Source organism: Mercenaria mercenaria, chromosome 18 (assembly GCF_021730395.1).
Source record: "Mercenaria mercenaria strain notata chromosome 18, MADL_Memer_1, whole genome shotgun sequence".
In the NCBI taxonomy this organism is placed as follows: Eukaryota; Metazoa; Mollusca; class Bivalvia; order Venerida; family Veneridae; genus Mercenaria; species Mercenaria mercenaria.
In genome coordinates, this window is record NC_069378.1 from 43,471,970 (window position 1) to 43,499,530 (window position 27,561).

The following is a 27,561-nucleotide window of genomic DNA, read 5'->3' on the forward strand; positions in this document are numbered from 1 at the left end:
AAGAATGAGATCGCCACATGCGGCGCACGAGTCCAGTCACACCTGGGCGATTTCATTTCTTTGCAGAGGGGTGTAGGCCTGCTGATTTTATCGGAGGACGCTGGTGATCAAATCCTAATATTTCGATCTTTTGTGTACCATTCTATGTGTACAATATTTGAATTCATGTTTATAACAGGAGAACTTTCTTGAAAAAAAAAGAGGTTAAATTGAATCTTCCTGCAACATTAAGATAAGCAGTGCAAATGGTGTACGGAATGGCGAAATTCTTGGCTGTCCCAAGAAAAGAAAGCGGCAAAACATTTTTTCTAGAATTCATTTGCTTCGTGCTTCCAGGAAAATTGGTATTAATTTGTTCGGACTTCATTTGACTATCCCATTTGATCGTAACGTTGTAACGCAAGTTCTGTCATTTGGGCATTCCTAAATGATTTGATGTAGTGTGTCGGATTAAAAATTATTTCAATAGTTTGATATAAAAAAAACCCCGGCAAATTCAGATCTAATTTACGTGCTATCGTTAAACATCACATTTTCCTATGCCTTCGTTTCATGAAAGTTCTGCCATGAATTGATGAAAAAAAAAATTAGAAAGATAATTAGAGGTTGAGTGGTTCCTTGTAAAATGCCAAGTGGTGGTCTGCTACCCTAGAAAAGATGCATATTTGTTCTTGTCTGCACAATAAATCTTCACTTTTGTTTCCGATCTGCTTAGCCAAAAGAAGTATAAATTATAGCTCTTTGGCTTAACTTGCAATCATTGGAGTCTCATTTCATGCAGAATGCATAAGTGTGATCGAAGCACCTGTTCCGAATGAAGATTCGAAGAAAAGAATGCAAAACAAGGATATAATTATTATGGACATTTTATGCACATTTTGACTAAATGCTTACTTTATTCCTATAAGCAAAATGACCATAATTTTTTGTTTACGTAGCAACATAAAACAAAATGGATTTTAAAATAAAGGGTATTTGCTAGAATTATGAATAGTTGAACGATTTCTTTCATCATACACAATCATCTTTTAAGCGTTCTTACTCAAAGACCTACAGTACTGCAATTCTGACATGCAGGGGTGGTCGCTGTGTTGGTAGTGAAGCTGTAACTTTATGTGTTCTAATATTGGTTCGTTATTCCTAACATTCCAATGTTGTACTGAATACACGTATCTAGAGAAGAATATTTAGAAGCGTTCTATTAAAAGTGCGTGAAGTTGCCGAGAAGATCGACATTCGACATTGAACATTAATTAAGAGAACGACATTGGACATTTAAAGCGTGAAGTTGGCGAGAAGTTAAACATTCGACATTATACATTCGATTTCAGCACACGTTTGACATTTGAACCCAGAACGACATTGGACACTCGAAACCAGAACGACATTGGGCATTCAAACCAAGAACCACATTGGACATTTAAACCCAGAACGACTTGGACATTCGAAACCAGAACGACATTTGACATTCGACCCCAGGACGACATTGGACATTTGAACCTAGAACGACATTGGACATTTGAACCCGCAACGACATTGGACATTCAAACAAAGAACGACTGTGACTCAATGCAGACTTGGAGCGCCGGTATAAATTACAGACTCTGGTACATACCGGATTAACTAAATTTGAACGAAAATATCTTAAATGTATATATTTTGTAACCATGGTGATACTAACCCTTACCTTTAGTCAGTATTTTATGCATATTGTACACTAAATGCATGCGGACATGCAAAACTATGCATATTTTTGCCGTGCGCTACAATTGGCATGCGCAGAAGACCGCTCCAAATCTGCAATGAGTTACATCGAACAAAGAACGGCATTGGAAATTCAAATCCAAAACGACATTGGGCATTTGATACCAGAACAAAATTGGACATTCGATTTCAGAACGAAATTGAACATTCGAACCTAGAACGACATTGGGCATTCGAACCGAAAACGATATTGGACATCCGATACCAGAACGACATTGGACATTTGATTTCAGAACGACATTGGACATTTGGACCTAGAATGACATTGGACATTCGAACCCAAAACGACATTAGACATTCGAATCCAAGCGACATTGGACATTCGATTTCAGATCGACATTGGACATTCGAACCCAGAACGACATTGGACACTCGAACCCAGAACGACATTGGACATTCGAAACTAAACCTACATTAGACATTCGAACCCAGAACGACATTGGGCATTCGAACCGAAAACGATATTGGACATCCGATACCAGAACGACATTGGACATTTGATTTCAAAACGACATTGGACATTTGGACCTAGAATGACATTGGACATTCGAACCCAAAACGACATTAGACATTCGATTTCAGAACGACATTGGATATTCGATTTCAGAACGACATTGGACATTCAAAACCAGAACGACATTGGTCATTCGAACTAAGAACGACATTGGACATTCGAACCAAGAACAGCCTTGGACATTCGAACTCAGAAAAGCATTGGACATTCGAAATCAGAACAACATTGGACATTCAAACCCAGAACGACATTGGATATTCGAATCCAGAACGACATTGGACATTCAAAACCAGGACGACATTGGACATTTGAACCTAGAACGACATTGGACATTCGATACCAAAACGACATTGGACATTCGATTTCAGATCGACACTGGACATTCGAACCCAAAACGACATTGGACATTCGAACCCAGAACGACATTGGACATTCGATTTCAGAACGATATTGGACATTCGGATCTAAAACGATATTGGACATTCGAACCCAGAATGACATTGGACATTCAAAACTAAACCTACATAAGACATCTGAACCAAGAACGACATTGGACATTTGAATCAAAAACGACATTGGATATTCGATACCAAAAGGACACTGGACATTCGAATCCAAGCGACATTGGACATTCGATTTCAGATCGACATTGGACATTCGAACCCAGACCGACATTGGACACTCGAACCCAGAACGACATTGGACATTCGAAACTGAACCTACATTAGACATTGGAACCCAGAACGACATTGAACATTCGAATCAAAAACGACATTGGACATTCGATACCAGAACGACATTGGACATTTGATTTCAGAACGACATAGGACGTTCGAACCCAGAACGACACTGGACATTCGAACCCAGAACGACATTGGACATTCGAAACTAAACCTACATTAGACTTTCGAACACAGAACGACATTGGACATTCGAATCAAAAACGACATTAGACATTGATACCAGAACGACATTGGACATTTGATTCCAGAACGACATAGGACGTTCGAACCCAGTACGACATTGGACATTCGAATCCAAAACGACATTGGACATTCGATTTCAGAATGACATTGGACATTCGAACCTAGAACGACATTGGATATTCGAACCAAGAACGACATTGGACATTCGAACCTCGAACGATATTAAACATTAGATTTTAGAACGACATTGGACATTCAAACCCAGTATTGAATGTCCAATGTCGTTTTGGGTTCGAATGTCCAGTGTTGTTCTAGTTTTGAATGTCCAATGTCGTTCGGAAACTGAACGTCCAATGTCGTTCTGGGTTTGAATGACCAATGTTGTTCTGAAATCGAATGTCCAATGTTGTTCTGTGTTCGAATGTCCAATGTCGTTCTGGTTCCGAATGTCCAATATCGTTCTTGGTTCAAATGTCCAATGTCGTTCTTGGTTTGAATGTCCAATGTCGTTCTGGTTTCGAATGTCCAATTTCGTCCAATGTCGTTATGAAATCGAATGTCCAATGTCGTTCTGAAATCAAATGTTCAATGTCGAATGTCGAACTTCTCCTCAACTTCACACACTTTCTATTTAAAATGATATCAAAAGATTTAAAAACGTCACGATCATTTAATTAACTGCGTGGTCATGTCAAAGTCTTCGAAATTGACAAAGCTTTCATTTGACAATGTCACCGTGATCTTTAAGAAATCGGACAAGTAACGTTTGATATAGGATTGGGTCCAATTTCTTAAAGGTATGATCAGAAATTTTAAATGTAATTCAGTGAGTTCTGCAATGTACAACAGGCAACATATCTGTTTGTGGACAAAGATTGTGATGACGAATTTTGCAGTGGGTGTCGTATCAGGTTCATTGTCATTAAGGATTATCCTAACATTGATTTAGACCACAACCATAAAGGCAAAAGTCGCTACTTAAATTTCATGTGCATCTTCGTAGAGAAATATGGCGATATTTGGTGGTGCCGTTCCGGGCTGTGTTGTTGGCTACATCTCAGATCTTGGGACCCAGATTTTCCGTTTGCAGTTGATGGTCCAAGTTATTAAAACGCTACCATTTTTGATATATTGTTACCGATACCTTCCTCTATACTTTTACAGAACGTTATCAGGTCAGGTGTATTCTTCTAAAACAAACGTTTTTCAGAGGTATCTATGAACTTTATTACAAAGAATAACATTCAGAACCTCCAAAACAATTTAAAAAATTGATCTGATGTAAAAAAAAAAAAAAAAGATAAAAGAGTCATGTATAAATCACTGAGCGACTGGCCTGTAGTTTCCACTTGGACACTGAAATATAGAAAAAAGTTGTATTAGTTTATGTTGCATGAATAAATACCTAAATAAAGAAAACGCAATAAATTCACACGCATGCGTATTTAGGCGACGGCCGACGACTCGTCAAGGTATATGATTTTACAGAGAAGACATTTTTACTCCAGAATATTCCATGCAATGGTTTATAGAATTTAAGATATTTTACATATTTATTAACCCTATTCATTCATAAAGATTGTACTTTACAAAAGTCCTTCAATATGATGAAAAAGTAAACAGGACCAGAGTGGGAAGGCCGAAATGTCTTAATCCGAAATGTCAAAGGGCCGAAGTGGAACAGGGGCCGTAAAATGAACGTATACCATACTCATACTTCAGTATTATCCGAAAAAGTGAGAGTTCAAATCCATGACGCCTTGTTTTGTAGTCCGACGACCACAGATCCACTTGATTATTGAACCTTCACGTGGACGTACATCACGTGCACGTTTCTTCATACATATTGTGTATAAAGTAGACACTTACATAATAAACAGCTTATTGCAGGTCATCATCAACAACATTTCCGCAAACAACTTCAAAGGCATCTGTAAAAACAATGTTACATGTGATATAGCCTTACTCAATATTGGCTTATCGGGATGATCTAATATTTTATAGTTGTCATATCTCTCCTGTGACGGAGACAGCGACAGTAAAAAGTTATCACGCTGTCGCGAAACGTCCTATTATTTGGACTACACGTGAAAGAACTATAGTTTGACTAAAATCCTGAAATACTGAAATAATCAAAATCATTATGAGATCTATTGGAAGCTCTAACGTAAACAAACAAAATAATAGCAAAACTTTATTTGGATAAGTGACCATAAAAGACCAGAAATATAGTACAACACTGAGTAAATACGGAGAATTTTTACAACTGCAGCACATCACATCAGGCTGCTGTTTTGATATTAAATTAAATCTGTATGACGATCTTTGGAAGTGCTAGTACAGTCAAACTTCGTAGTGTCATTCTTAGCCATAGGCCCGTAGACAATTGAGAAAACTTAAAAATATATAATATGCAAGCACGTGATTCGTAGACTCACCTCTAGGCTCGTTGACAGTCTTAGACCTGGCATTACAAATGGCCGAGTGGTTGATGTCGGCTTCTATTAGTATATTCGTCAAACTCTCAGTCACTGCTGTGTCAGCCATTTCTAATAAACAAAATCAAATTCTTCACAAACAAATAGGATAGGCTTATGAAGTCTAAATTTCCGATTATATCCCTTTAAGAGGTCTAACTTCAAACATTTGATCGAACGTTTTCTTTTTAAATCCCCGAAAACATGATAGATAATATTCAATTATGCAGTTTGACAGTTCTCGATCACCTACGAACAGAAGGTCCACTTAGTCTAAACATTTACGATTAAAAATAACATATTTATGTGAGTACATTTATGTACATACGGCTTATAATGCTTGAAGACAATGACACATTGTCGTCTGCGACATTTTCCATGACGACGACTGTGTTGCTAAGCGACGTCTGCTTCAGCGCGTCTGCAGCACTGTGTATAATGCTGGACACGTACTCGCCAACTGTAGGGACGTAGAAAGTTATATTAAATTTATATTGATGGTATGTTAGATAAAAAAAACACTAATTGATACACGTCTGTTTATTCTATAATAAGAAAACATTACTACTGTAAAATGCAGTTCGAATCATGTTTGTAGACATGTAGACATGTAATATGTAAAAAAAGCGAAATGCTAATGTTTACTACTACAGGAAGTATATTGTAAAGTTTTCAAAACAATAAGTCCCCGACTGAAAGAGGCATGCCAACAGATAAATGTACGGATTTTTTTAGATACAACGGAAAGCAAGTTAGAAATGGTACTGATTAAAAGCTACAACAAAAGTAACTAACGATTGATATCAACAATTATCAAACTGACTGCAACAATTATCAAACTGACTGAAAGCGATGTCTGATATATTCAGAAAAGAATATGTCATTGATTTTATTTGCCATCGTTTATGTTTATTTCAGTTGAAAGAATCACCTAGTTTGTCAAAGTCTTTGTCAGCGTCTGCAGTTAGTGCATGTTCTTCAATGACATCTGGGTTGTCTGTGAAATAGAGCAGTTTGTGAAAAAAATGAAGAGAAAAGTTTTTTTTCATTTATATGATGAGAGCAACGGAAGAAATAGACAGTTTTGAATTTGCATATTCAGGAAAACAGAAAAACAAGTTTTGAATTTGCATTTTAGAAACAATTAGAAAAAACAAGTTTTAACCTTACATGTTGGGAGAAAAAACAAGACAGTAACACTTACACTCATGTATTTACATTTACAACAGATATTCCTTTCTTTCTGAACTTTTTGTTTCGCTGACAGAAAAAAAGGTATTGTTTTATTTCTAATGATTTAGTAACAGATGAACTGTCGACCTGTAGAACAATATACATGTAAGAGTAAGTTTACATGTATAGAAAAATACAAAAAAGAACAGTCAATGGGGAAATAATCACTAGCTCTTAGCATGCAATGTTCAGCCATCAGATGAAAATGTATAGATTAACTGGGAAAAGACATGACTTAGTACCTGACGTTAGTCTGTGTTCAGACCCTGTGTTTTGTTCACAGGAGATAACTCCTGAGGCTGAGGCTATTCAAATTTTGCATAATCATGTCCCTTTTCTTCTCAAAACACTGGGTAATCAGAGCCAAGACTGATGAAGTCAGAATATATAGCAGAATTAGTTTTTTCTAAAAAAAAAGGTTATCTGGTCGATAGCCAGACTACCAAACATTCAATTAGGACCTACATACATAAAGTCAAGTAAAGTTGCTATCATAAAGGAAAAGTAAGATTTTCACGATTACAACCTGCCTTAGACGGCCACTTGTTAGAGCGGGAAAACGCATCCACTTCCCGCAGGTCGGTTGCTGTCTTATAAATGCTTAATTGTGTTAAAAATTTGGATGCATGGATTTTAACATTAAAAATTTGTACATGCTGTTTATATCAAATGACTGCTTTACAAGGGTGGCCACCGACTGAGTTTGACTAATTCCACTGCATTATTGAATTAACAAACCTTTTTGAACTGTCATAGCAGCCTGGTTTAGTGGCACTATTTTGTTTGACTTGTAAGGCGTTTTACTGATGACTATGTCACTGGTTCCTGTTTCATTCAAAACGGTGGCTGGATCTACAGTTTGGCCTCTTCTGGCGTAAAACCTTGCCGGAAGCGGTTTCTGAACCTTGCCCACTGCAAAAATAAGAAAGATCGTTGCAATAGAAACAGAAAACAAAGCTATTGAAACACATATTTATTACAACAATAAGACAATATATTAGCTTATATTCATAAACGCAATATTTTTGTTATCATTTACGGAGGTAGAACTAATATCCACCCCCCCCCCCCCCCCGACCCCCCAACCCAGTGCGTAAACTTAACCACCTTAACCACCTTAACCACACAAGTTGATAGAAAAATATATATTTATATATTCTCATCAATGTATAATACTGCATTTCAATGAGCATTTTCCAATACTTTAATATTTATTTAAGTACAGCATCTAAAACAACATCGTAGTACAGATTTTATATAAACCGGTTTGGTGACAGCACATATTTCGTTTTATGTTCAATGGATTGACATTTCTCTTGTCTATTTGAAATGACAAACAGACGGAGATTTTTTTTCATTAAATGAAAAAAAAAAAAAAAAAAAAAAAAGTATAATAACACTTTATCACGTAAAATAATATACTTGCGTATCGTCACTATATAACAGTACTATATAAGAAATTATCATTAATTTATAGACGAGCAATTGAAATATAATGGTAGATCTATCTATTTCTATTTTATTTCTGTTTTTCCATTCGTTTTTTTTTTAATCATTTAAAATAATTTTAACATACCCGCTCATTGCATGATCTTTTAAGGCTGATAAGCCACGCGAAACAGCCAGAACTTTCTTTTGCCATTATTTTTCCATAATGAAATAATAAAATAGCAGTTGAAGATGTCTGTTTCTTGATGTGATGTGGCGTTGCTATAGAGCGACGTCAACCATTTCGATGACGTCATGACGTCGCTCGTATTAGATATAACGGTAAAAACAGAACATATACGAGTGTAAAATAGCAACTGGATACATTACTATGATGTCAACTTTAGTTTAAGACTGGAATCTGTACACGTATAATAGATATATAGGTTTTAAAAATACATTTATACTTTAAGATTTCCTTTGCAGTCAAGACTGTTTTATGGATGAAAAGCGCGCCTTCAAGAGTCGTGAATAAGGTAATCATATGCTTAGGAATGAGGCTGTGTTTTGCCCATTCTGATTCGTCAGTAATAGGGAATCGATCTTACCGGTTTTCGACGCGAAGCGACGAAATTCAGGATCGATCCCTTTACGGTAACATGGAAAATACCAAATGAGATATCTAATATCCAGTTAAAATTGTGTACTTCCGGCACGTGCAAAGAGCGTCTGACTTCGTTCTTTTTTTTTTTTTCTTTTTTCTTTTTTTTTTTTTTAAAGAAAACGCTTTTTCCTTGTGCCTTATAAGCGTCCGCATATCTTTTCCGAATCGCAACGTCTTGCACATCAGTACAAACATGGGCATTCGGGTCGATTCCCGATTGAGGCAGTGCCTTATTTCATATCATAAACAAACATAAATGATGCTTTTCGAAACTGAACCTTGTAAGAGCGTTTAATGTAATTTATCACACATTTGACAATATTTGCTACATTTAATGTGTATTGAAAACAAGTTTCATCAAACGGTTTTCTGATGTAAACAGGTACGGAATTCCGTTAGGGCCATCGCCTTTGAATGTGTTGATCTGAAACGCGATACTCAATAGTACGATGACAAAAAACGCGAAATCACGAATCTACATACGATAACGTAAACGCGACAACACGATGACGATAACGCGATACTGTGATAACAAAAACGCGATTATACGTAAGTACGATGATGATAATGGGTTTTCAGCATATCGCGTTTTTTTCTATCGTTGTATCGATTTCGCAATTTCATTATCGTACTGTCGCGTTATCATTATCGTACTGACGCGTTATCATCATCGTACTGTCGGGTTATCATCACTCTCATGTGGCAACTTTGTAGTTAAATGCCCACTTGTCTGCCAGTTATCTATGGTTGTGACTAAAATCAGATCTGGTGCGCCTGTGATATATTACAGACTCCGGTATATACCAGATTCAAGCGATTTGAATTTTTTAATTTTTAATGTATATATTTTGTAACCATGTAATCCTAACCCTAACCTTTAGTCAGTATATTATACATAATATACATTAAAAGCGCGAGGACATGTAAAATTTGAGTATTTTTGCCGTGCGCTCCGATGATAATGATTTTGTTATTTGCGCAGAACGACTGCACCAGATCTGTAATGTGAAACATCGTTTCTCTATATACTTGAACACCATAGATCTGAGAAACTAGAAACGTGTTCCTCGGAACATTTGGAACACTTGTGTTGCCTTCATTCAAACAGCTGTCATAAAAGGGTCATATCCAAGGTTCACACCTTTGACATAAGTGACCTTGACCTTCAGCCAGCATGGTTTGCTTGTGGGTTCTACATATAGCCTTCAGGACGGGAGCATATCACCCAAGTTTCATAGTAATCACTTCAAGAGTTTATGAGAAAAAGAGTATACATGAAATCAAAAGTTTCAAACCTTTTGACCTTCACTTATGACCTTGACTCTGAGCGCCCGTAGTCGGCGCACAAGTTCTGCACTTTGTCTTGGGGTTCTACATATAGCCTTCAGGACGGGAGCATATCACCCAAGTTTCATAGTAATCCCTTCAAGGGTTTATGAGAAAAAGAGTATACATGAAATCAAAAGTTTCAAACCTTTTGACCTTCACTTATGACCTTGACCCTGAGCGCCCGTAGTCGGCGCACAAGTTCTGCACTTTGTCTTGGGAAGGGGAACATTTCGTTATTTTGTTGGAACTAATTTCGCTCTTGAAAAAACATGATTGGATATTCTTGTTTCGGTTTATGGAAGCCAATGCACGCCATAATTATACAACGGAAATCTATGGCTGACAAATCGTGCTCTCTAAACCTGGAGAAGTTAGTCCGTCCGCTACGCTAAGCTGGTCCACTGCAGAACTGTGTGTTGATAAGTGTGTTCTTATTGTGTATATTTTGTTTTCATTTTTTAAGTATATGTACTATGTAAGCAACCTAGAGCTATGGTTACTGTACACTGCATTTAATCCCCATATCATCTGTTTCTCTGAAGTTCTGGTAAAATGACTATTAATATCAAGAGAAAATAAAAGCAAGCAAGGTAGTTAAAGTTCTTTTAAAGACCCACCACAGAATATTCTTTTGTGTTTTCATGATGTTAATGACTTTTATGATGACCCACATTAGGCCAAGACAATTTGGTTTTTTTTTATAAACATTTTATTGAATTAATGTTGCAATATGAACAGTAACTTATATAATTAGTTAAGATTTTTTCCACACTTGTTTCTACAGTGTAAGATAAATAACTATGTTTTTAAAACTATATTGAAAACAGACTGATTATGAAGTTGCAAAAACATTAATTCAGGAAGCGCCGAAAGTGTCCACCTGTCGCCTTGACGTATAGCTATATTTGCTCGACTATTCAAAGAATAGTCTAGCTATTCTACTCACCCAGGCGTCGGCGTCACACCTTGGTTAAAGTTTTGCATTCAAGTACTTATGGCTATCATTTAAAGACATATAGCTTAAAACTTACTTGTTCCATTCCTAGGGCATTTACCAACCTCACTGGGTCAAGGTGGCTATAAATGTGCATATCCTACTCAATGCCAAATAAATTCTGTTCTGTTCTGTTTTCTAGATCAATTATCAACCTCACTGGGTCAAATCCCTTAACTCTGACATGTATTTTAGGAAAATTATGCCCCCTTTTGGACTTTATATTAAAGTTCGGTAAAGAAATCCTGGTTAAAGTTTTACACGCAAGCTACTATCTCCAGAACTAATGCAGATATTGAATTGAAACTTCACATGTGTCTTCGGGGTTATAAAACTAGTTGGTAGCATCAAGTCCCATAACTCCGACCTGCATTTGGCCAAATTATGCCCCTTTTAGGCTTATAAAATCCTGGTTAAAGTTTTGCGTGCAAGTACATACAGCTATTAAAAGGCATTCGATTTGAAACTTTTATCTTTTATTTTTCTAGATCAATTACCAACCTCACTGGGTCAAGACCCGTAACTCTGACATGCAAATTTTGCCTCCTTTTGGAAATTCTGGTTAAAGTTTTGCGTGCAAGTTACTTTCTGAAGAACAAATGCAGATATTAAACTGAAACTTCACATGTGCCTTCAGGGTTATAAAACTAGTTGATTGCATCAATGCCCATAATTCTGACCTGCATTTTGGTTAAATTAGGTCCCCTTTTGAACTTAGAACTTCTGGTTCAAGTTTTGCATGCAAGATACTATCCCCAAAACTAATGCAGATACTGGATTGAAACTCTATAGATATTTTAACATTTAGTGTAATATTTTCCCGATTCTGTGACAATACTTCGATTAAATGAGCACTGGCTGTCTTAAGGACAGTTCTTGTTTTATCATCGGAATGCTTTTCATGAAGTTTATGTATGTGGGACGAAAACAGAAGTCACTTAGTTGTGGTGGGTCTTTAAACTGCACTCTCTCCCCTACTGCCGTACGTCTTTGTTAGCAGTTAATTATTTTCTGCGCTCGAGTTATGCCCCGGACAAGTAAACTGCATTAAGCGAAATACGTAACAAAAGCCATTTCGAGTGCCCGAAGGCTTGTTAGTATGTTCTTCTTGTATTCTTGTTGAAATTCATGCAAGAGTTATGGAACTCTATGCATTTACCGGATAGACAAGAAGTTCTTACGTAATGTATACAATGGTTAAAGAGCTTGTACTCTGGAAAAACGATGAACAACTCTTAAGGGGTATACGTTTAGAAATAGTGCAGGTACTGACACATGTTGTTCAACAAATGTACGTTGTCGGAGAAAGTACGGAAAGTTTCAGTTAAGTGTTCTAAGGAATGCAGATACATGTAAAGAAAATATTGGTCTTTATAAAAAAAAGTTAAAAAGTGGCATAAATCTGGAAATATTGCATTTAGAGTAACACAACCTGTCATACTAATGAACATTGTCAAAGAGCAGTACAGCAAGTTTGGATTGGATATTGATCTTCGAAAAGAACTAAACCAACATCAAGTAAAGGCCGAGATGAATGCAATAGCTGTTCTTCGTTCTTATAAAAGTCTAGCTAGAAATGTTATCAAGTTGCTGTACCTTCTCTTATATCATCTTTGTGATGTTTTGAAAATCTTATTTTTCTGGGAGTTCTCTGGACATACCTGTTCCCATTTATCAAATAAAGGGAGATAATGATTGTCACCGCTTAGTTTCAAATGCTCCATACAAATGCACATACGCATGTAAGGAAACCAAATATTATATCGGTATGGAAATGGGGAGATCGATACCAGTACAATGAAATATGGCTATAAAAACAAATGCATTATAGTCACAAACATTTATTAATACAAAACAAATAATTAACAATATCAAAAACTAAACAAGAACTAAACATTCAGATGGTTTTGTTGGTGTTCGATTTTTTTAAGTTGCACGAGTCAGTTGTTGGTTGTTCAGACAGATAAATTTCGTGCTAAAACTGCTTACGATTGTTATTAACCTAAACCAACTGCACGTATTCATCCAAAAATCTAATGTACTAATTCACACCAAACATTACTTTTACGAATAATGTAAATCACTAGGACGTTCAATTTCAATATTTAAATGTTCCACTTTTCAATCAGTTCCTGTGCTATCTCGTCGGCGGTGGTTTGCGGTGATTGCATCTTGTACCTGTAGCTACTTGGGTACCTAACCACGCCATTGGGAGTTTTTGCAGTGACGTAAACTCCTCCCACACTGAAGTCGGTAAAGCTGAAGTCAGACTGGTCGAATTCGATCTGTAAATGAAAAACAAAAACAGTTTCAGTATTTGCAATACTAAGACTCAGTATTATTTAGGTTTTGAAAAATAAAAAAACGCTATAAAAATTATCCTTCTCCGCAATGCAGGATAAGAGTTGGTTGAAAATACTTTTTAAGTAAGAGCATAGCCTTGCACCGTAGCACTTGTATTCGAAAATATTTAGCAAACATTATATTAGTCTTTGTGCTAGAAGTTCAAAGTAAAATTCTAAAACGATTTGTACCGTATTTGTGCTCCGCATCTTTTATTTTTATTTCACTTGATCGATTTCGTTTTCTATTTAAACACTAACACTGCATATGCGACTTAAAGTATCAGAAAGAAATGGCAGCGGAATGAAAACAAGAGCTGTCGGAGGACAGCAGCGTTCGAATATTCTGCCTAGTCTCTAAAGTAAATTAACTGAATGAATACTAAAGTCGAAAAACTGGTTAATATTTTTCGAAATGCATAAAGAGTTACAGAACTTATACCATGCATTTCCGATCGTCACAGTGGACAAGTGTTTGTAGTTTCAATCCATTAGTGGGTACTGATATACTAGTTTATATACGAAAAAAAAAAACTAAACAAGGAGCATAATTTTGTAAAGAAAATAAAAAAAGGAGCTGCGTTCAATAAACGCTTGATGCCCCCACTGGCATCCTTGCCGATACATTTTGCACCTAAGTCCAAAACGAGGTCAAGGTCAAGGTCAAACTGAGGTCAGGTGATGTTTGAAGATGAGGAATGGTCACAGTTTACATCTGTATTAGTATCAATTCATTCTTATAAGTGGTATTGATGCTAGACGAAACGGTCCCATTTGGTTAACCAAGAGATGGCCAATATAAAGCAACCCAAGTCCAAAATGAGGTCAAAGTCCAGATCAAACTGAGGTCAGGTTATGTCTGAAGATGAGGAATGGTCACAGGTTACATCTGCATTAGTATCAAGTCATTCTAGTAAGGGGTATTGATGCTAGACGAAACGGTCCCATTTGGTTAACCGCGTACGGGCGGACGGACGGACGAACGAACGGACGGATGAACAGGACATCACTATATGCCTACCGCATCAGTAGAAGAGTTATAAAACTGCAAGTCAGTTCATTACAGTAAAAAAGTGAAGTTTCAATCAATTGCCAGATGTTGGTACTGAGATACATACTTACACGTCGACACAGGCTCCCGACAAATAAGCGAGTGTAATAGCTCTACATATTCTTCGAATAGTCGAGCTAAAAGTGTACCGAAAGGAAACACTTTAACATCCAAAAATTACGTACTTAGTATTTCTGAAACTTACCTTGGATACGATAGGTGTTGTTCCTTGTAGGGGGTTTCCATTGGCATTGAAGAGCGCCTGCATGTTGGTCATCACCTCCGACATTGCTGCTTGGTCAAGTAAGATCTGATCACCACACACTGAAAATCATAAATGGTGTTATTCAAAAGCTGGAATTTGTTTAGCTAAAATATGTAATAAAATGTTTTACATGACGTTGCGTATTTAAACCAGAGCTCTCACAGGAGACGGCGCGCTCGACTATTTCGATGCTGGATAGTGAAACTGGGCACATCTGAGGAAACTAGAGCTGTCACTGAAGTGTTTAATGACTGTGGATGAAGATATTGCACAATAGCCTGAGTCTATGTCAAAAATATGAACTTAAAGTAATAAGACAGGTAAAGATAAAATGTATCAAAACACTATATAAGTATATCCTAAGCAAAATGGGGCATAATTCATTAAATATTGGTGCCAGAGTTATGCACCTTGTGTCATATGGTGTGGGTGATTATGCTGAACAACTATTTTAAGTTTGAATAAAATACATTCAGTAATAACAGACAGAGTGAAAGTGCATCAAAACTTTAACCTAAAATTCTAAGTTAAAAGGGGGAATAATTAATGAAACACTGTTGCCAGAGTTATGCACCTTGCGTCATATGGTGTAGGTGATGATGTTGAACAACTATTTTAAGTTTGAATCAAATCCATTCAGTAATAACAGAGACAGAGTGAAAGTGCATCAAAACTTTAACCTAAAATTCTAAGTAAAAAGGGGAAATAATTCATGAAAAATTGGTCCCAGAGTTATGCACCTTGTGTCATGTGATAAGGGTAATGATGTGGAACAATTATTGTTTAAGTTTGAATCAGATCCATTCAGTAATAACAGAGATCGAGTGAAAGTGCATAAAACTTTAACCTGACATTCTAAGTAAAAAGGGGAATATTACATGAAAAAATGGTACCAGAGTTATGCATCTTGTGTCATATGATGTGGGTGATGATGCTGAACAACTATTTTAAGTTTGAATCAAATCCATTCAGTAATTACAGAGGTAGAGTGAAAGTGCACTAAAACTTTAACCTAAAATTCTAAGTAAAAAGAGGGAATAATTCATGAAGAAATGGTGCCAGAGTTATGCACCTTGTGTCATATGATGTGGGTGATGTTGAACAACTATTTTAAGTTTGAATCAAATCCATTCAGTAATTACAGAGGTAGAGTGAAAGTGCACTAAAACTTTAACCTAAAATTCTAAGTAAAAAGAGGGAATAATTCATGAAGAACTGGTGCCAGAGTTATGCACCTTGTGTCATATGATGTGGGTGATGTTGAACAACTATTTTAAGTTTGAATCAAATCCATTCAATAATAACAGAGTGAAAGTGCATCAAAACTTTAACCTGAAAATCTAAGTGAAAAGGGAGGATAATTCATGAAGAAATGGTGCCAGAGTTACACACCTTGTGTCATATGATGTGGGTGATGATGTTGAACAACTATTTTAAGTTTGAATCAAATCCATTCAATGATAACAGAGATAGAGTGAAAGTGCATAAAAACTTTAACCTGAAAATTTAAGTGAAAGGGGGAATAATTAATGAAATATTGGTGCCAGAGTTATGGCCCTTATGTCAGATATGTGGATGATGATGAGGAATAAGTATTTCAAGTCTGAATCAAATCCATCAAGTAATTACAGAGATAAGTTGAAAAAAAGAGAAAGGGTAAAAAAACTTTAACCAAGTTGGGGACGCGGAAAGACGCCGACGCCAACGCCGGGGCGAGTAGGATAGCTCTCCTTATACTTCGTATAGTCGAGCTAAAAATGTTTTACTTTATCTACAAATAGAACTTCTCGCGTTATGCGATTTTTAATTAAAATGCTTACTTTTTATTTAAATATGTTACCATAACTACGTTGCTCAAATTCATTGGTTCGTTAACTAAATGCTATGCTAATAAAATTGTAGGTTTTTATTTCATATGCTTACGTCACTTCGGTGACACATCTCGAGAAAGAAATTTCCTGCTAATGTATATCTTCACACGAAATCTAATAAAAGGAAAAAAAATCAAAAGTGATTTTTTATCAGTAAAGTGCTTTCAGTTTCACCAGGATGTTACTGATGGAATATCAAAAAAACTACACCAGAAGTAATCAGACCCCAGTTCATATTTATGTGGGGAAGTTGCAAAAAACAGTATGTATATTCTAGCATAAAACTGCTGTTATTGTCATTTTTCGGGGGTGTTTTAACAGGATAGAAAACGTATGTTAACTGATTCTCGCGCTCACGTGCTGTTATAACACCTTTTATATATGCGCGTTCCGTGGCAAAGCGTAAACGTATTACAGCCCAAAAACGGATAATTCAAAAGGAAATGACAAATGTAAAAAAAACAACGTAGACTTTACCGCACACATGAAAATTTAATGACGTTGAGGGGCAATATATTCATTTACTTGTTTTAGAGACCGTACCATAGCTCTTCGCATTCTTCAATTTTTCAAAAAAAGTGGTTTATACAAGAGCACCGGTTACGATTGAAAATGTAAACAACCGACCCTATAAATTATTTGAATGAATGAATGAATGATCGTCGATCTTAGTCATAATACTGATTGACAGTGAATGCTAATGACTCCATGTGTTGCAGAAAAGTATTTAGTTTGTAACTAATTTCCTATCAATTGATATCCTTTCGAAACTTGTGCTTATATTTGGACAAAGCTCACTGTCTTTGCCGTTCGCCAGCTGCTAAAAAGGCAAATATATAAGATTCAGTGCAAGTTATATTTCACTGGTACTACCAGTTAGTAACTTCATACCCTAAAGAACACGCCAGAGAAATCTGGGCAGTTTTGATCGATTAAAACGTTTGCAGCATTAGATTATATTTTTTCTTTACACGAAAATTGCCGTTAGGTAACCAAGCGAATACGCCGATAATCAGGAGTCGGCCGATTATGTGTTATTGTCACAAAACTGTTTCAGTTCACGTAATGTAATCGGTGCACTTCAACTGCCTAGCTATAGCTACTGCTGTTATAGAGAAGTGGTAGAGTGTCTGCCTTAGGTGTGAGAGGTCCTGGGTTCGAGTCCAAGCTTAACAATTTTCATTCTGCTACAGCATCTTTTGCTGTTAAAGGACTGTTCCAGTTGTTCTATATTTTTAGCACACAGTATCATGGATCATTATTAAGAAATCAAGATCACTGTTGAATGTTAAATCAAATGCACCCAAGTAGAAAATATCTGCTATGTTATGTCCCTTTGATGTTTCTGCTCTCCAGGTCCAAGAAGAGTTACATTTCCTTGATCCCAAAATTTTCTTTTACATGAAAATATTAAATGCTCATAACTCTACGCTTCTGGTTAAAATATTGTTAATATATGTATTTTTGAGAAATATATGTTCATTTGTCTTCATTTCAAAGCTTTTTCACTTCATACTTTTGATTTGAAAAACTAAGGTACTATCTCTACTTGTTTTTTACGTGTTTTATGCTAGAATAGCGTTAGCGCATGTTCTTTTCGTGTTAAACATCTTCAGAATCCCTCGGGATACGTTGGTACCCTACGGACCCGAGCACCAACCAATCCCTCGGGATTCAGCAGACGTTATAACACGAAGAAACGTGCGTTATCCCTACAACCATTAACTCGGGAATCAAACTCACCTCCGCCTATTAATGCCGTTTGATCTCCGAGGAAAGGCGTGCACTCGTTACATTGCTCCATACATTGTCTGGTTTCTGGGTCAAGTTCTTCAACTCGCTTAGCCATATAACGATGTCTGATCATCTGAAGTTTACGTGACGTCATTGCAAGTGGTCCAACGTCACGGCGACGTCGTCCAAATACACCTGAAGAAATTACATGATACAAGATCAAAAACTACGAAAATACTAAACTTGCATGAACATTTTAATCCAAGAAATTGAGGTGTTCTTGTAATTAGTTAGGATACAAGACAAATTATAGATGTGTATTGTGCTAGTGTATAATAAATAGTCTGTAGCAACTAGAAATTCAATACATTTTTCTTTTAAGTCATTGTCCATGCTATTGCTGTTAAATCGGAACAGACTGTTAAAAAAAAACAACATGAAAGTAAAGGCAGGTACAGTGGGGGAAATGTACATGTTCAATTATATTACAATAACTGGCTGATAAATTTCAAACTCAAAAACATAATGTACACCGATATTGAAAATGTTTATAACGAAAGTTTGAACGAAAAATAATTCCATCATCATTTTATTTACAATTCGCCCAAGTTGCTATGTCAATGGAATTGCTCAATTTCCTTCAAATCTGGTCATTCTATTTCACATACAATTGTCAGATCAACTGTATTTGTTAAAAATTAAAACCTTTAAAATAGACTCTGCCTGGGCTGACTGTAAGACAATAAGTTGTCCAGCAGTTTTAAGATTTAATATTTCGCTTTGCTAACTCTTAGGAGTATATCACCAAAACACAGAAATATTTTATAAACGAACAACATCGTTACCAATATTTTACCTGACCACTACATGTTCTGCCGTACTGTCCCGTACTGAAAATATTCTAAAAAAGTTGTCCCCCTTTGAAAATGAATGCCATTTGTAAAGAAATAAAAATAAACAATTGCTGAAAACTGTCTTCCACTTAGTTATGTGAAATTTCAACACTCGCACACTATTGCAAATGCATCAAAACAAACATGTGTAACAGTTCTTTGAAAATGGTGAGTTTTTAAAGGCGCTTGACTGCCCGGAAGTGGGGCCCCTTTAGGCAGTCCTTTTTCCGGAATTCAATGTTTATATTAGTATACTGACACTTGTCTTGTAGTTTTTGTTATGATAGCGTATATATTTCTCTATAAAACAAGTGTCAGTATACTGATAAAAGCATTGAATTCCAAAAAAGGACTGTCTAAAGAGGCCCCACTTCCAGACAGTCAAACGCCTTTAAAAACTCACCGTTTTCAAGGAACTGTCACACATGTTTGTTTTGATGCACTTGCAATATCGTGCGAGTGTTGAAATTTCACATAACTAGGTGGAACACAGTTTTAAGCAATTGTTTATTTTTATTTCTTTACAAATGGCATTCATTTTCAAAGGGGGACAACTTTTTCAGAATATTTTCAGTACGGGACAGTAAGGCAGAACATGTTATGGTCAGGTAAAATATTGGTAACGATGTTGTTCGTTTATGAAATATTTCTGTGGTTTGGTGATATACCTCTTATCATGCTGGACACGATTGATTTTACCTTTGCGACTAGTGTAGAACATGATCAGCCTGTACATCTGAGTAGTCTGATCAAGATCTTCACCGTTTGCCATTCAGCCAATATGGTTCTGGTAAGCACCCGTTTTAACAGTTAATATACTGTCCTGATTGAAAGATGGACAGGTTCAGTATAGAAATTTAGCAGGATAAGGGTTTAAACTGCTGTATTGCTGTATTCAACTTATAGCCTTTGTGGACTTACATTTAATTCAAGGAAAATAATAAGCGAATGCCAAGGAAAGTTAGATTTCGTCTCAAATCGCAACGTGTTTGGCTTAATAGGTAAATCTAACAATCGTATGTTTTTATTTCTTTGTACAACTGGAATGGACCAGTTGAAATTTCATAAATCAAATGTATCGAAATTTAGATGTGGGTGAAATTATCAGCGAGTTTCGTTGCTTTTGAAGAGATTTTTGACAATATACGTACTGGCTCTATCAATATAGTGCATAACCGTTGTCAGAATTCAGTTTCGTATTTTGCCAAATATAAACCGGTGTCATATTGTAATACAAATAACCCAAATTCAATACTTACTGGACAATCCGCTGGTAAATGAATTTCCAAAATTGCTTAATCCGCTGCCCAAAGTGTTGCCGAAACTGCTCAGTCCACTGCCAATAGAATTGCCCCAGTTGCCGAAAGTATTTTTAACAGAGTTGAACCCGCTTGAGAATGTATTGCCAATGCCTGAAACATTCAAAATTTACAATACAGAAGTAGACATGGATGCATTTGCGGAGGAGCGATCTAAACACAATGTTGTGGGAGCGGGTGGGGGCAGTGGGGGAGCGTCCAGCTAAACCGGTCCTACTTTCCCTGAATTGTTTGACAATCAAGAAAAAAATAACCAGAATTCTAATAAGTGTACTTTTAAATGCTGTTTCAAAATGGTTTGTATCTCCCTACATCTACAATCATTTCTGACCAAATATTTTGGGTCAAGGTTTGGGTGGCCAAAGGATATGTTGCCTCCCCCCTCCATATTGAAACACAAAAACGTACAGTTCTTTATATTTTGAATCACCATTAAATTGACTCTGGTTTAATTAAAAGAATTTCCTATGCTTTACAGAGTCTTGTATAAAAGACATTTAGTTATTTTACATACCGCCGAAAAAGTTCTTCATGTCATCAAAACCCTTCCAGTTGACGAAGCTATTTCCGGCACCTCCGAACCAGTCACCAATATCCCCGAAGAAGCCACCAAGGTCCTGCCAGCCTTGCCAGTCGACGAAACTATTGCCAGCTCCCTTAAACCAGCCAGCCATCTCACCAAAGCCTCCCTGTTGTAATGAAACGTTGTCACTTATTTACACTACAAAGCAAAAGCCGATCTACAAAAAGTCAAATATTTGCAGATATGATAGCATATTTCGGTGAAAGCAATTTGTAGGTCTCTTAAGTAAAGCAGATCTTTTTAAAAACTGCAAACTGCAGGGTGTAACCAAATCTGGTTTGTTTTCGTTGCTTTGGGTTTTAATGCAGTTTTTCAACAGTATTTCAGTTATGTAACGGCGTGCAGTTAACCTATTGACCAGTGTTCCTAGATTCTGAATCAGTACAAACCTGTTCTCCGCGCAAGCAACTGCCAACTTCCCCACATGAATATGAGAATCAGAGGTGGAGGACGAATGCTTTAGATACAATCGTCACGGAGAACATAGCCTCGCCCAGGGCTCGGACTCACGACCCCAAGATCCGACCTATTGAGCTAAGCGGACGGGCTATAAGTAAATCTGATGAAAATCCATTATATATTCTGTGTAAAATGGACCAGAAGTAATAAAATCTTACCATGATCCAGTCTCCGAAGTCCCTGCAAATTAAAGAATTTAATGGTAATTTAACAGAATCGTATGCATGTCATTTACCATTTTGACGGCGGTCAAATGAATTGTGACAACCAATTTATTACTGCAAGTCTTTTCATAGCAGTAGCACATGCTGCCATGTGTCCATCGAAGAGGACTCGTTCAAAACTGTTCTTTTTCATATCTTTAACATATCAGGAGTAAGAATTTTCTTTCAAGTCTGAGTCTAGCCAGCACCATTAAGTATTTAACTACGGTAACAGATCGGCCTATAGCACAAACTACAGACCGGCGATATATAGAATTACATAATAACATACCCTTGACAACGACTGCTAGCGCAGGTTTTACAGGTTTCCTGAGCTGCGCTGATCAGACCCCTACACCGTTCCATGCTCTGGTTTTGTTGCGCAATGGCGGGCTGAAGGAGCTGGTACTCGGCATCTAAATGTGCCATGATTTTTCCATAGATTGCGGACTGGAACCCTGCAGTTATATAAAGTAACTAATGTAAATTTGATAATAGTCTTCAGGGCATATTTTAAGTGTGAAACTTAAAATTAAGAATTGCAAAAATACGATTTGATGTAACTTTGCGCATTTAAATTTTTCAATAAAATTTTTCTGACCGATTTGTTGCTGCGGAATGCATACTCATACGAAGTTACAATTTATGCTAAATTAGTAACATTTGTAGTGTAATTTCGTTTAGTTTCAGACACAAGACGTTGATGAACACGGGCCCTGTTGAATTGCATAATACAAAAAAGAGAGGTCTAGCTAGCATCTGTAAGTAGCTATATAAAAAGCTAATACCTCGCATTCTAACAATCTAGAATTGCAGTAAACTTTTATTCTGCCGAATGTCTAAAATAGATTGGTCTATTAAAACCATTTATAAAGGCTATTCAATGAAATTTTAGAGACTGAATAGCGAACAGTGAAGACCATGACCAGGATGTGCAGGCTGATCTTGGTCTGCCCTGATCGCAATGAGAAAATCACTTGCCGCCAGCAAGTTGTGGTAAGATAAGTCACATGGTCAGGTCTCGCTGAGAAAGATCTATTTCACATACCAATGGATGTTTCTGAATACAATAAATCTAGTGCGAGATCAGACTTAAATGAAAACTTACTGTAGCAACTACCACAGGAAAGACAACTCTTGCAAACACCCGATTCTGAATTTCCAAAAAATGTGACAAAAAAAAAAAAATTAAACTTTTGAAAACACTTTTTAAATCTAGCGTATTGTATTGCATATATAGTTTTCTAAATACTGTATGATTTTTAACACGGGAATATATGGACAAATGGGATTAATACACTGTTTTCTAAATGAAAGTACCATGTGTTTGAATGGGGCTAAAATTTCATTTTCATATTTTTACTGAATGGCTGCATAAACACTCTAAAAACAATAGGAAAATCTTCCTTTGTAATACATTAATAAGTCATATATATTAATAACCAATTGAATCAATTATATATATGACAAAGATATGCAATTAGCCGAGGTTACTTTTGCTAAAAAGTCTGAAAAATATGTTGTTTGTCAAAATCTGGAACATGACTTTTAACACCAAATAAAACTTCATCAGTACATTTTATGTTCAAAAACAATTGATTTGTCGTTCATACACACATAAGAGTCCAAAAATATAATTTTCATCTTGAAATCAAAACCAACAAAAAAGTGGTGGTTGTTGCTATTTACTGGACGTATGCACAACTTTGATATGAAAAGACTGTAAAGAAAATACACCAAGATACTGATAAGGAAAACTACCCTCTGATTTAGGCAAGCACAACGGGCCAATTCGTTCCACTTTTGCGGCGTGCGCCGTTTCGCCGCGTGCAACCAGCTAGGCGTTCGTTTGGCTTCCCGACACTGCCCGGGTCTATCCGGCGTACGCCGATGTGCGCCGACGGTCTTGCGAGATGGGCAAAGCCGCAAATCGTACATTTTCGTGATATAAAATTGGGTGAACATTTGGAAATTTGGGTAAGTACAAGTAAATGTAGAAACATACTGCAAGAACTTTTTGCTAACTTTTTTGGAACAGGCCAGAAGAGAAAATCATAAATTGGAATATTTTTTTTTAATTTGCAGCTCACGTGGCCGGCGTTCGCCGAAACGTTTATTTATTAATAAACCGGCGAGATTTTTTTTTCTTGCCGCTCAAGTGACTGGCGAGCCCCGGGTTGAGTGAAACGAGTTAGCCCAAAATGTATAGAACCTTGTGCCAGGTCAAGTCTTAATCTCGGTCAGGGTCGCCATAAACGTAACTCGAGAACGTCTTGGTTCCCATTCACGACGGATGTTTGCAAGAGAACTGAGAAACCATACAAAGGTGTTTTATTCCATTCTGAAAATTTTAAATCAGAATTCCCTTAGGTTTTAAACGTTTGACATACAAGTGTTAGTACTTACCCTCCAAAGTTTCGACATCTAATTCGTTTGCATTTGCAAATGACGTCATGAGTAGGACGGCACACACAACGTACGGTAACATCTGTAAAATAATCATTGCCTATAAATGTTGTACCAAGGTATTTTTCAAATTTCAGGCGTCACATACTACAGGGATAAGGACCGTTTTGGACCGCCTTAGTTTGCATTAATTTGTGGGACTACCGAGATGGAAATATGCTAAGCAAGAGGAAAGTCTACAACCGGATTGATGCAAATGCTAGATTGATATCTCGTGGCAGGCAATGCATAGGACTTTTTATCAAAGTTCAGTATAATGTCAAAACAGATATACAGAAGACATTAATAGTTCAATGAAATACCAAGCCGTATATTTTGTAAACTGAAACCGTGTTTACTAGTTAGATTGCAATACACTGGTTAGGATTTACTAAAAGTACGTTTATATGTGATTTTATCTTACATTTTCCAAAAAAAAAAACAAACTCAACAGTTTCAAAAATAGCCGATTATTTAAGCATAAAAATGTTTTTAAATGATACAGAATGTAAAACAATCGTACAATATATAATTAAGTTCTTACCTTGAGATCCGCGTATCTGCCAGTGGTTTCGGGACTGAATAGCTCAAATGCCACGTGTTGCTCCTTATATAGGCACAATATCCAATTTCCCGCCACACACACGAGTATGTCGTGCCATGCGTGCAAGTTTGGTTGGGTTGTGTAAACGTTAAGGTGCTCTTCATGTTTAAATGATAACAAATTCCGTCTTTCACATTGTTTTAGTTGTGTACGGTTAAAGTAGGAGATCTCTGATTCGATAAAATGTCAGTGGAATAAAAAACGTCCCGACTTAAAATGCTAACTTTTCGTATTGCTCTTTAATTCTTTATCTAACACGTTACAATTATTATGTACTAACGGACATCTTTGCAAAATCGCTTTAAACAGAATTTCGAAAACTTGCATATTTATTGTTTCAATTTTTGAACGTTGATGAATAAGGACCCTATTACCACAATTCAAAAACGTTTTCGAAAATATGTCTCAGGCTCTTGAAACGTGGTTTAATTTGTCCTTTGGAAATGTGTTTATCAATACTTTTTTATTAAATGTAATTATGTAACATCCCTTTTTAAAACGAAGAGAATTTCAATCTGGTGAATGCTGCGACGTTCGACAGTTAACTTCCGTTGGTTTTACATCTTTATTATCAATCGCATGTCTACTAAATGTGTGGAAGTACCTTAAATCGCTGTTTGTATATCTTTTACACGAATGAGGGACTTCCAGTGGAAAACAAAATGCCAATTAAAAACTGCACGACTATATAAGACACCGGGACCTCTCGCATGTTTACTTTATGAAAGATGAAACAAATCTCATCCTGACAACTTTTTAGAATTGTTAGAACATAATTTAGACCTCTAAACACCTGGAAGACTTTAACCTGCATATTTCTTTACATATCCCTTCCATAACCTCGATTCTTATCCTTTATGTATATACAATGTAGTTTATGTACACATATTTGTCTCGATGACTACGTGAGAAGTGTGCACATCAATAACTTAAGGCAACATTATACATGTACTAACAACAGCCAATCATTTTACTAGCTATTTTTCATTTCTCATGTCTAGTACATGTATTTTTTAGCTCATCTGATTTTTTGAAGAAAAATAAAAAGAGTTATTGTCATCACTTGATCGGCGTCGGTGTCGGCGCTGGCGTTGTCCGGTTAAGTTTTGTGTTTAGGTCAGCTTTTCTACTAAACTATCAAAGCTATTGCTTTAAAACTTTCAGCACTTGTTCACCATTGATTTATTTATTTATTTATTTTGTTGGGTTTAACGTCGCACCGACATCAATTTTAGGTCATATGGCGACTTCACAGCTTAAATGGTGTAGGAAGAACCAGGTGCCCTCTTGCACTAATTTTCACCCGAACGGCACCTGGTTAAAAACACACGACTCCGTAAGCCAGACTGGATGGCTTCCTCACGTGAAGAATTCTACGCCCCAAATGAGGCTTCGAACCCACATCGATGAGGGGCAAATGGTTTGAAGTCAACGACTCTAACCACTCGGCCACGGAGGCCCCTGTTCACCATTGATATCTGACTCTGAACAGCAAGTAACATAACTCTATCATGCTCCTGCAAGAATTGTGGCCCCTTATGAACTTAGAAAATCAGATTTTGTGTTTAGGTCAGCTTATCTCTTAAACCGTCAAAGCTATTGCTGCTGAAAGAAAGTGTGGATATCAGGGAAGAAATGTCATATCTCTATTTAAGGAATAAAAAATACCATGAATAGTCAAGGCCGAAATCACTATACACTTGCTTTTAAAAATGAAACTATGAGTTTGCCCGAATTTTATGATAAGAAAATTTACGTTTTTTTTTTTCTTTTTTTTTTTCTCGGTATTGTCATTCTTTGAGATCTTGCAATCAACGAAAACTCTTGTTACAGAAAACACTGAACTTGTGTCTGGATCAGGTTTTAAGGATCTTACAAATAAAACGAAAGAACATCTGTGTTTATATTATGTTTTGCAATAGTTTTAAGGCTCTTGTAAAGTCTTCTGACACCTCCCCTCGGGTGAATTTTTGTTATAGTTTTTTCGCCACGTTGGTCTTTGTTAATCATAAAGAATATACCAGACTGTCCAAAACAAATAGAAAAAACTTTCAAGACAAGGCGTTCTCTATTTAACAACATATTTGTCCAGCATCAAATGTAATATGACTGGTCACGTTCCATTTCGTAGAATATATTAAGTGTTTGTTTTTTTGGAAATAATTTGTTCTTACTTTTATCATTATTGTGTGTCTGACATATTTCTGCAGGTACGAACCATGTACATAAAATATTGCAAAAATTGCAAAATGATAGTGAAAGTAGAGCTGTCAAAATGACTAAAAAAATGCAATGTTTAAAAAGTATGAAAGTTAATTATTTTGCGTAAGTACCACGATAAGTATGTTAGACACACAACAAAAACAAATTCAGAGAAATAATATAAATTGAAAAAAAGAAGTTTGATAATTTCAACAAAATAGAACGTGTAGAGTCGAAGTACATGTGCTGTAAGACAAAATA

General features: G+C 36.3%; 2 protein-coding genes across 2 annotated transcripts; both read right to left on the minus strand.

Moving 5' to 3' along the window:
* Positions 1-4,496: 4,496 nt before the first annotated feature.
* LOC123538791 (uncharacterized) lies at positions 4,497-8,627 on the minus strand. Its single transcript, XM_053530639.1, has 7 exons — positions 8,491-8,627; positions 7,653-7,826; positions 6,613-6,678; positions 6,010-6,141; positions 5,643-5,753; positions 5,074-5,135; positions 4,497-4,560 (listed from the first exon to the last, which is right to left on the minus strand). The coding sequence occupies exons 2-6, from the start codon at positions 7,666-7,668 to the stop codon at positions 5,086-5,088; spliced, it is 375 nt and encodes a 124-aa protein (XP_053386614.1). The 5' UTR covers positions 7,669-7,826; positions 8,491-8,627; the 3' UTR covers positions 4,497-4,560; positions 5,074-5,085.
* A 4,530-nt stretch (positions 8,628-13,157) lies between these two features.
* LOC123538792 (uncharacterized) lies at positions 13,158-25,264 on the minus strand. The gene is made up of 9 exons (XM_045323172.2): positions 25,039-25,264; positions 24,456-24,537; positions 22,342-22,507; positions 22,005-22,026; positions 21,319-21,493; positions 20,745-20,897; positions 18,602-18,787; positions 14,928-15,046; positions 13,158-13,614 (listed from the first exon to the last, which is right to left on the minus strand). Exons 2-9 carry the CDS (start codon positions 24,535-24,537, stop codon positions 13,435-13,437), a joined length of 1,083 nt encoding a protein of 360 aa, XP_045179107.2. The 5' UTR covers positions 25,039-25,264; the 3' UTR covers positions 13,158-13,434.
* Positions 25,265-27,561: the final 2,297 nt, after the last annotated feature.

Bases quoted from the DNA above. Each gene is read 5' to 3' on its own strand.
- LOC123538792 (XM_045323172.2), bottom strand. From the start codon at position 24,537: ATGTTACCGTACGTTGTGTGTGCCGTCCTACTCATGACGTCATTTGCA. The intron at 22,027-22,341 runs GTATGTTATTAT...TTTAATTTGCAG, and splicing joins GCTAGCAGTCGTTGTCAAGG to GGACTTCGGAGACTGGATCA. The intron at 20,898-21,318 runs GTATGTAAAATA...TGAATGTTTCAG, and splicing joins CATGAAGAACTTTTTCGGCG to GCATTGGCAATACATTCTCA.
- LOC123538791 (XM_053530639.1), bottom strand. The intron at 5,754-6,009 runs GTATGTACATAA...TTTGTTTATTAG, and splicing joins GTCTTCAAGCATTATAAGCC to AAATGGCTGACACAGCAGTG. The intron at 5,136-5,642 runs GTGAGTCTACGA...TTGTTTTTACAG, and splicing joins GACTGTCAACGAGCCTAGAG to ATGCCTTTGAAGTTGTTTGC.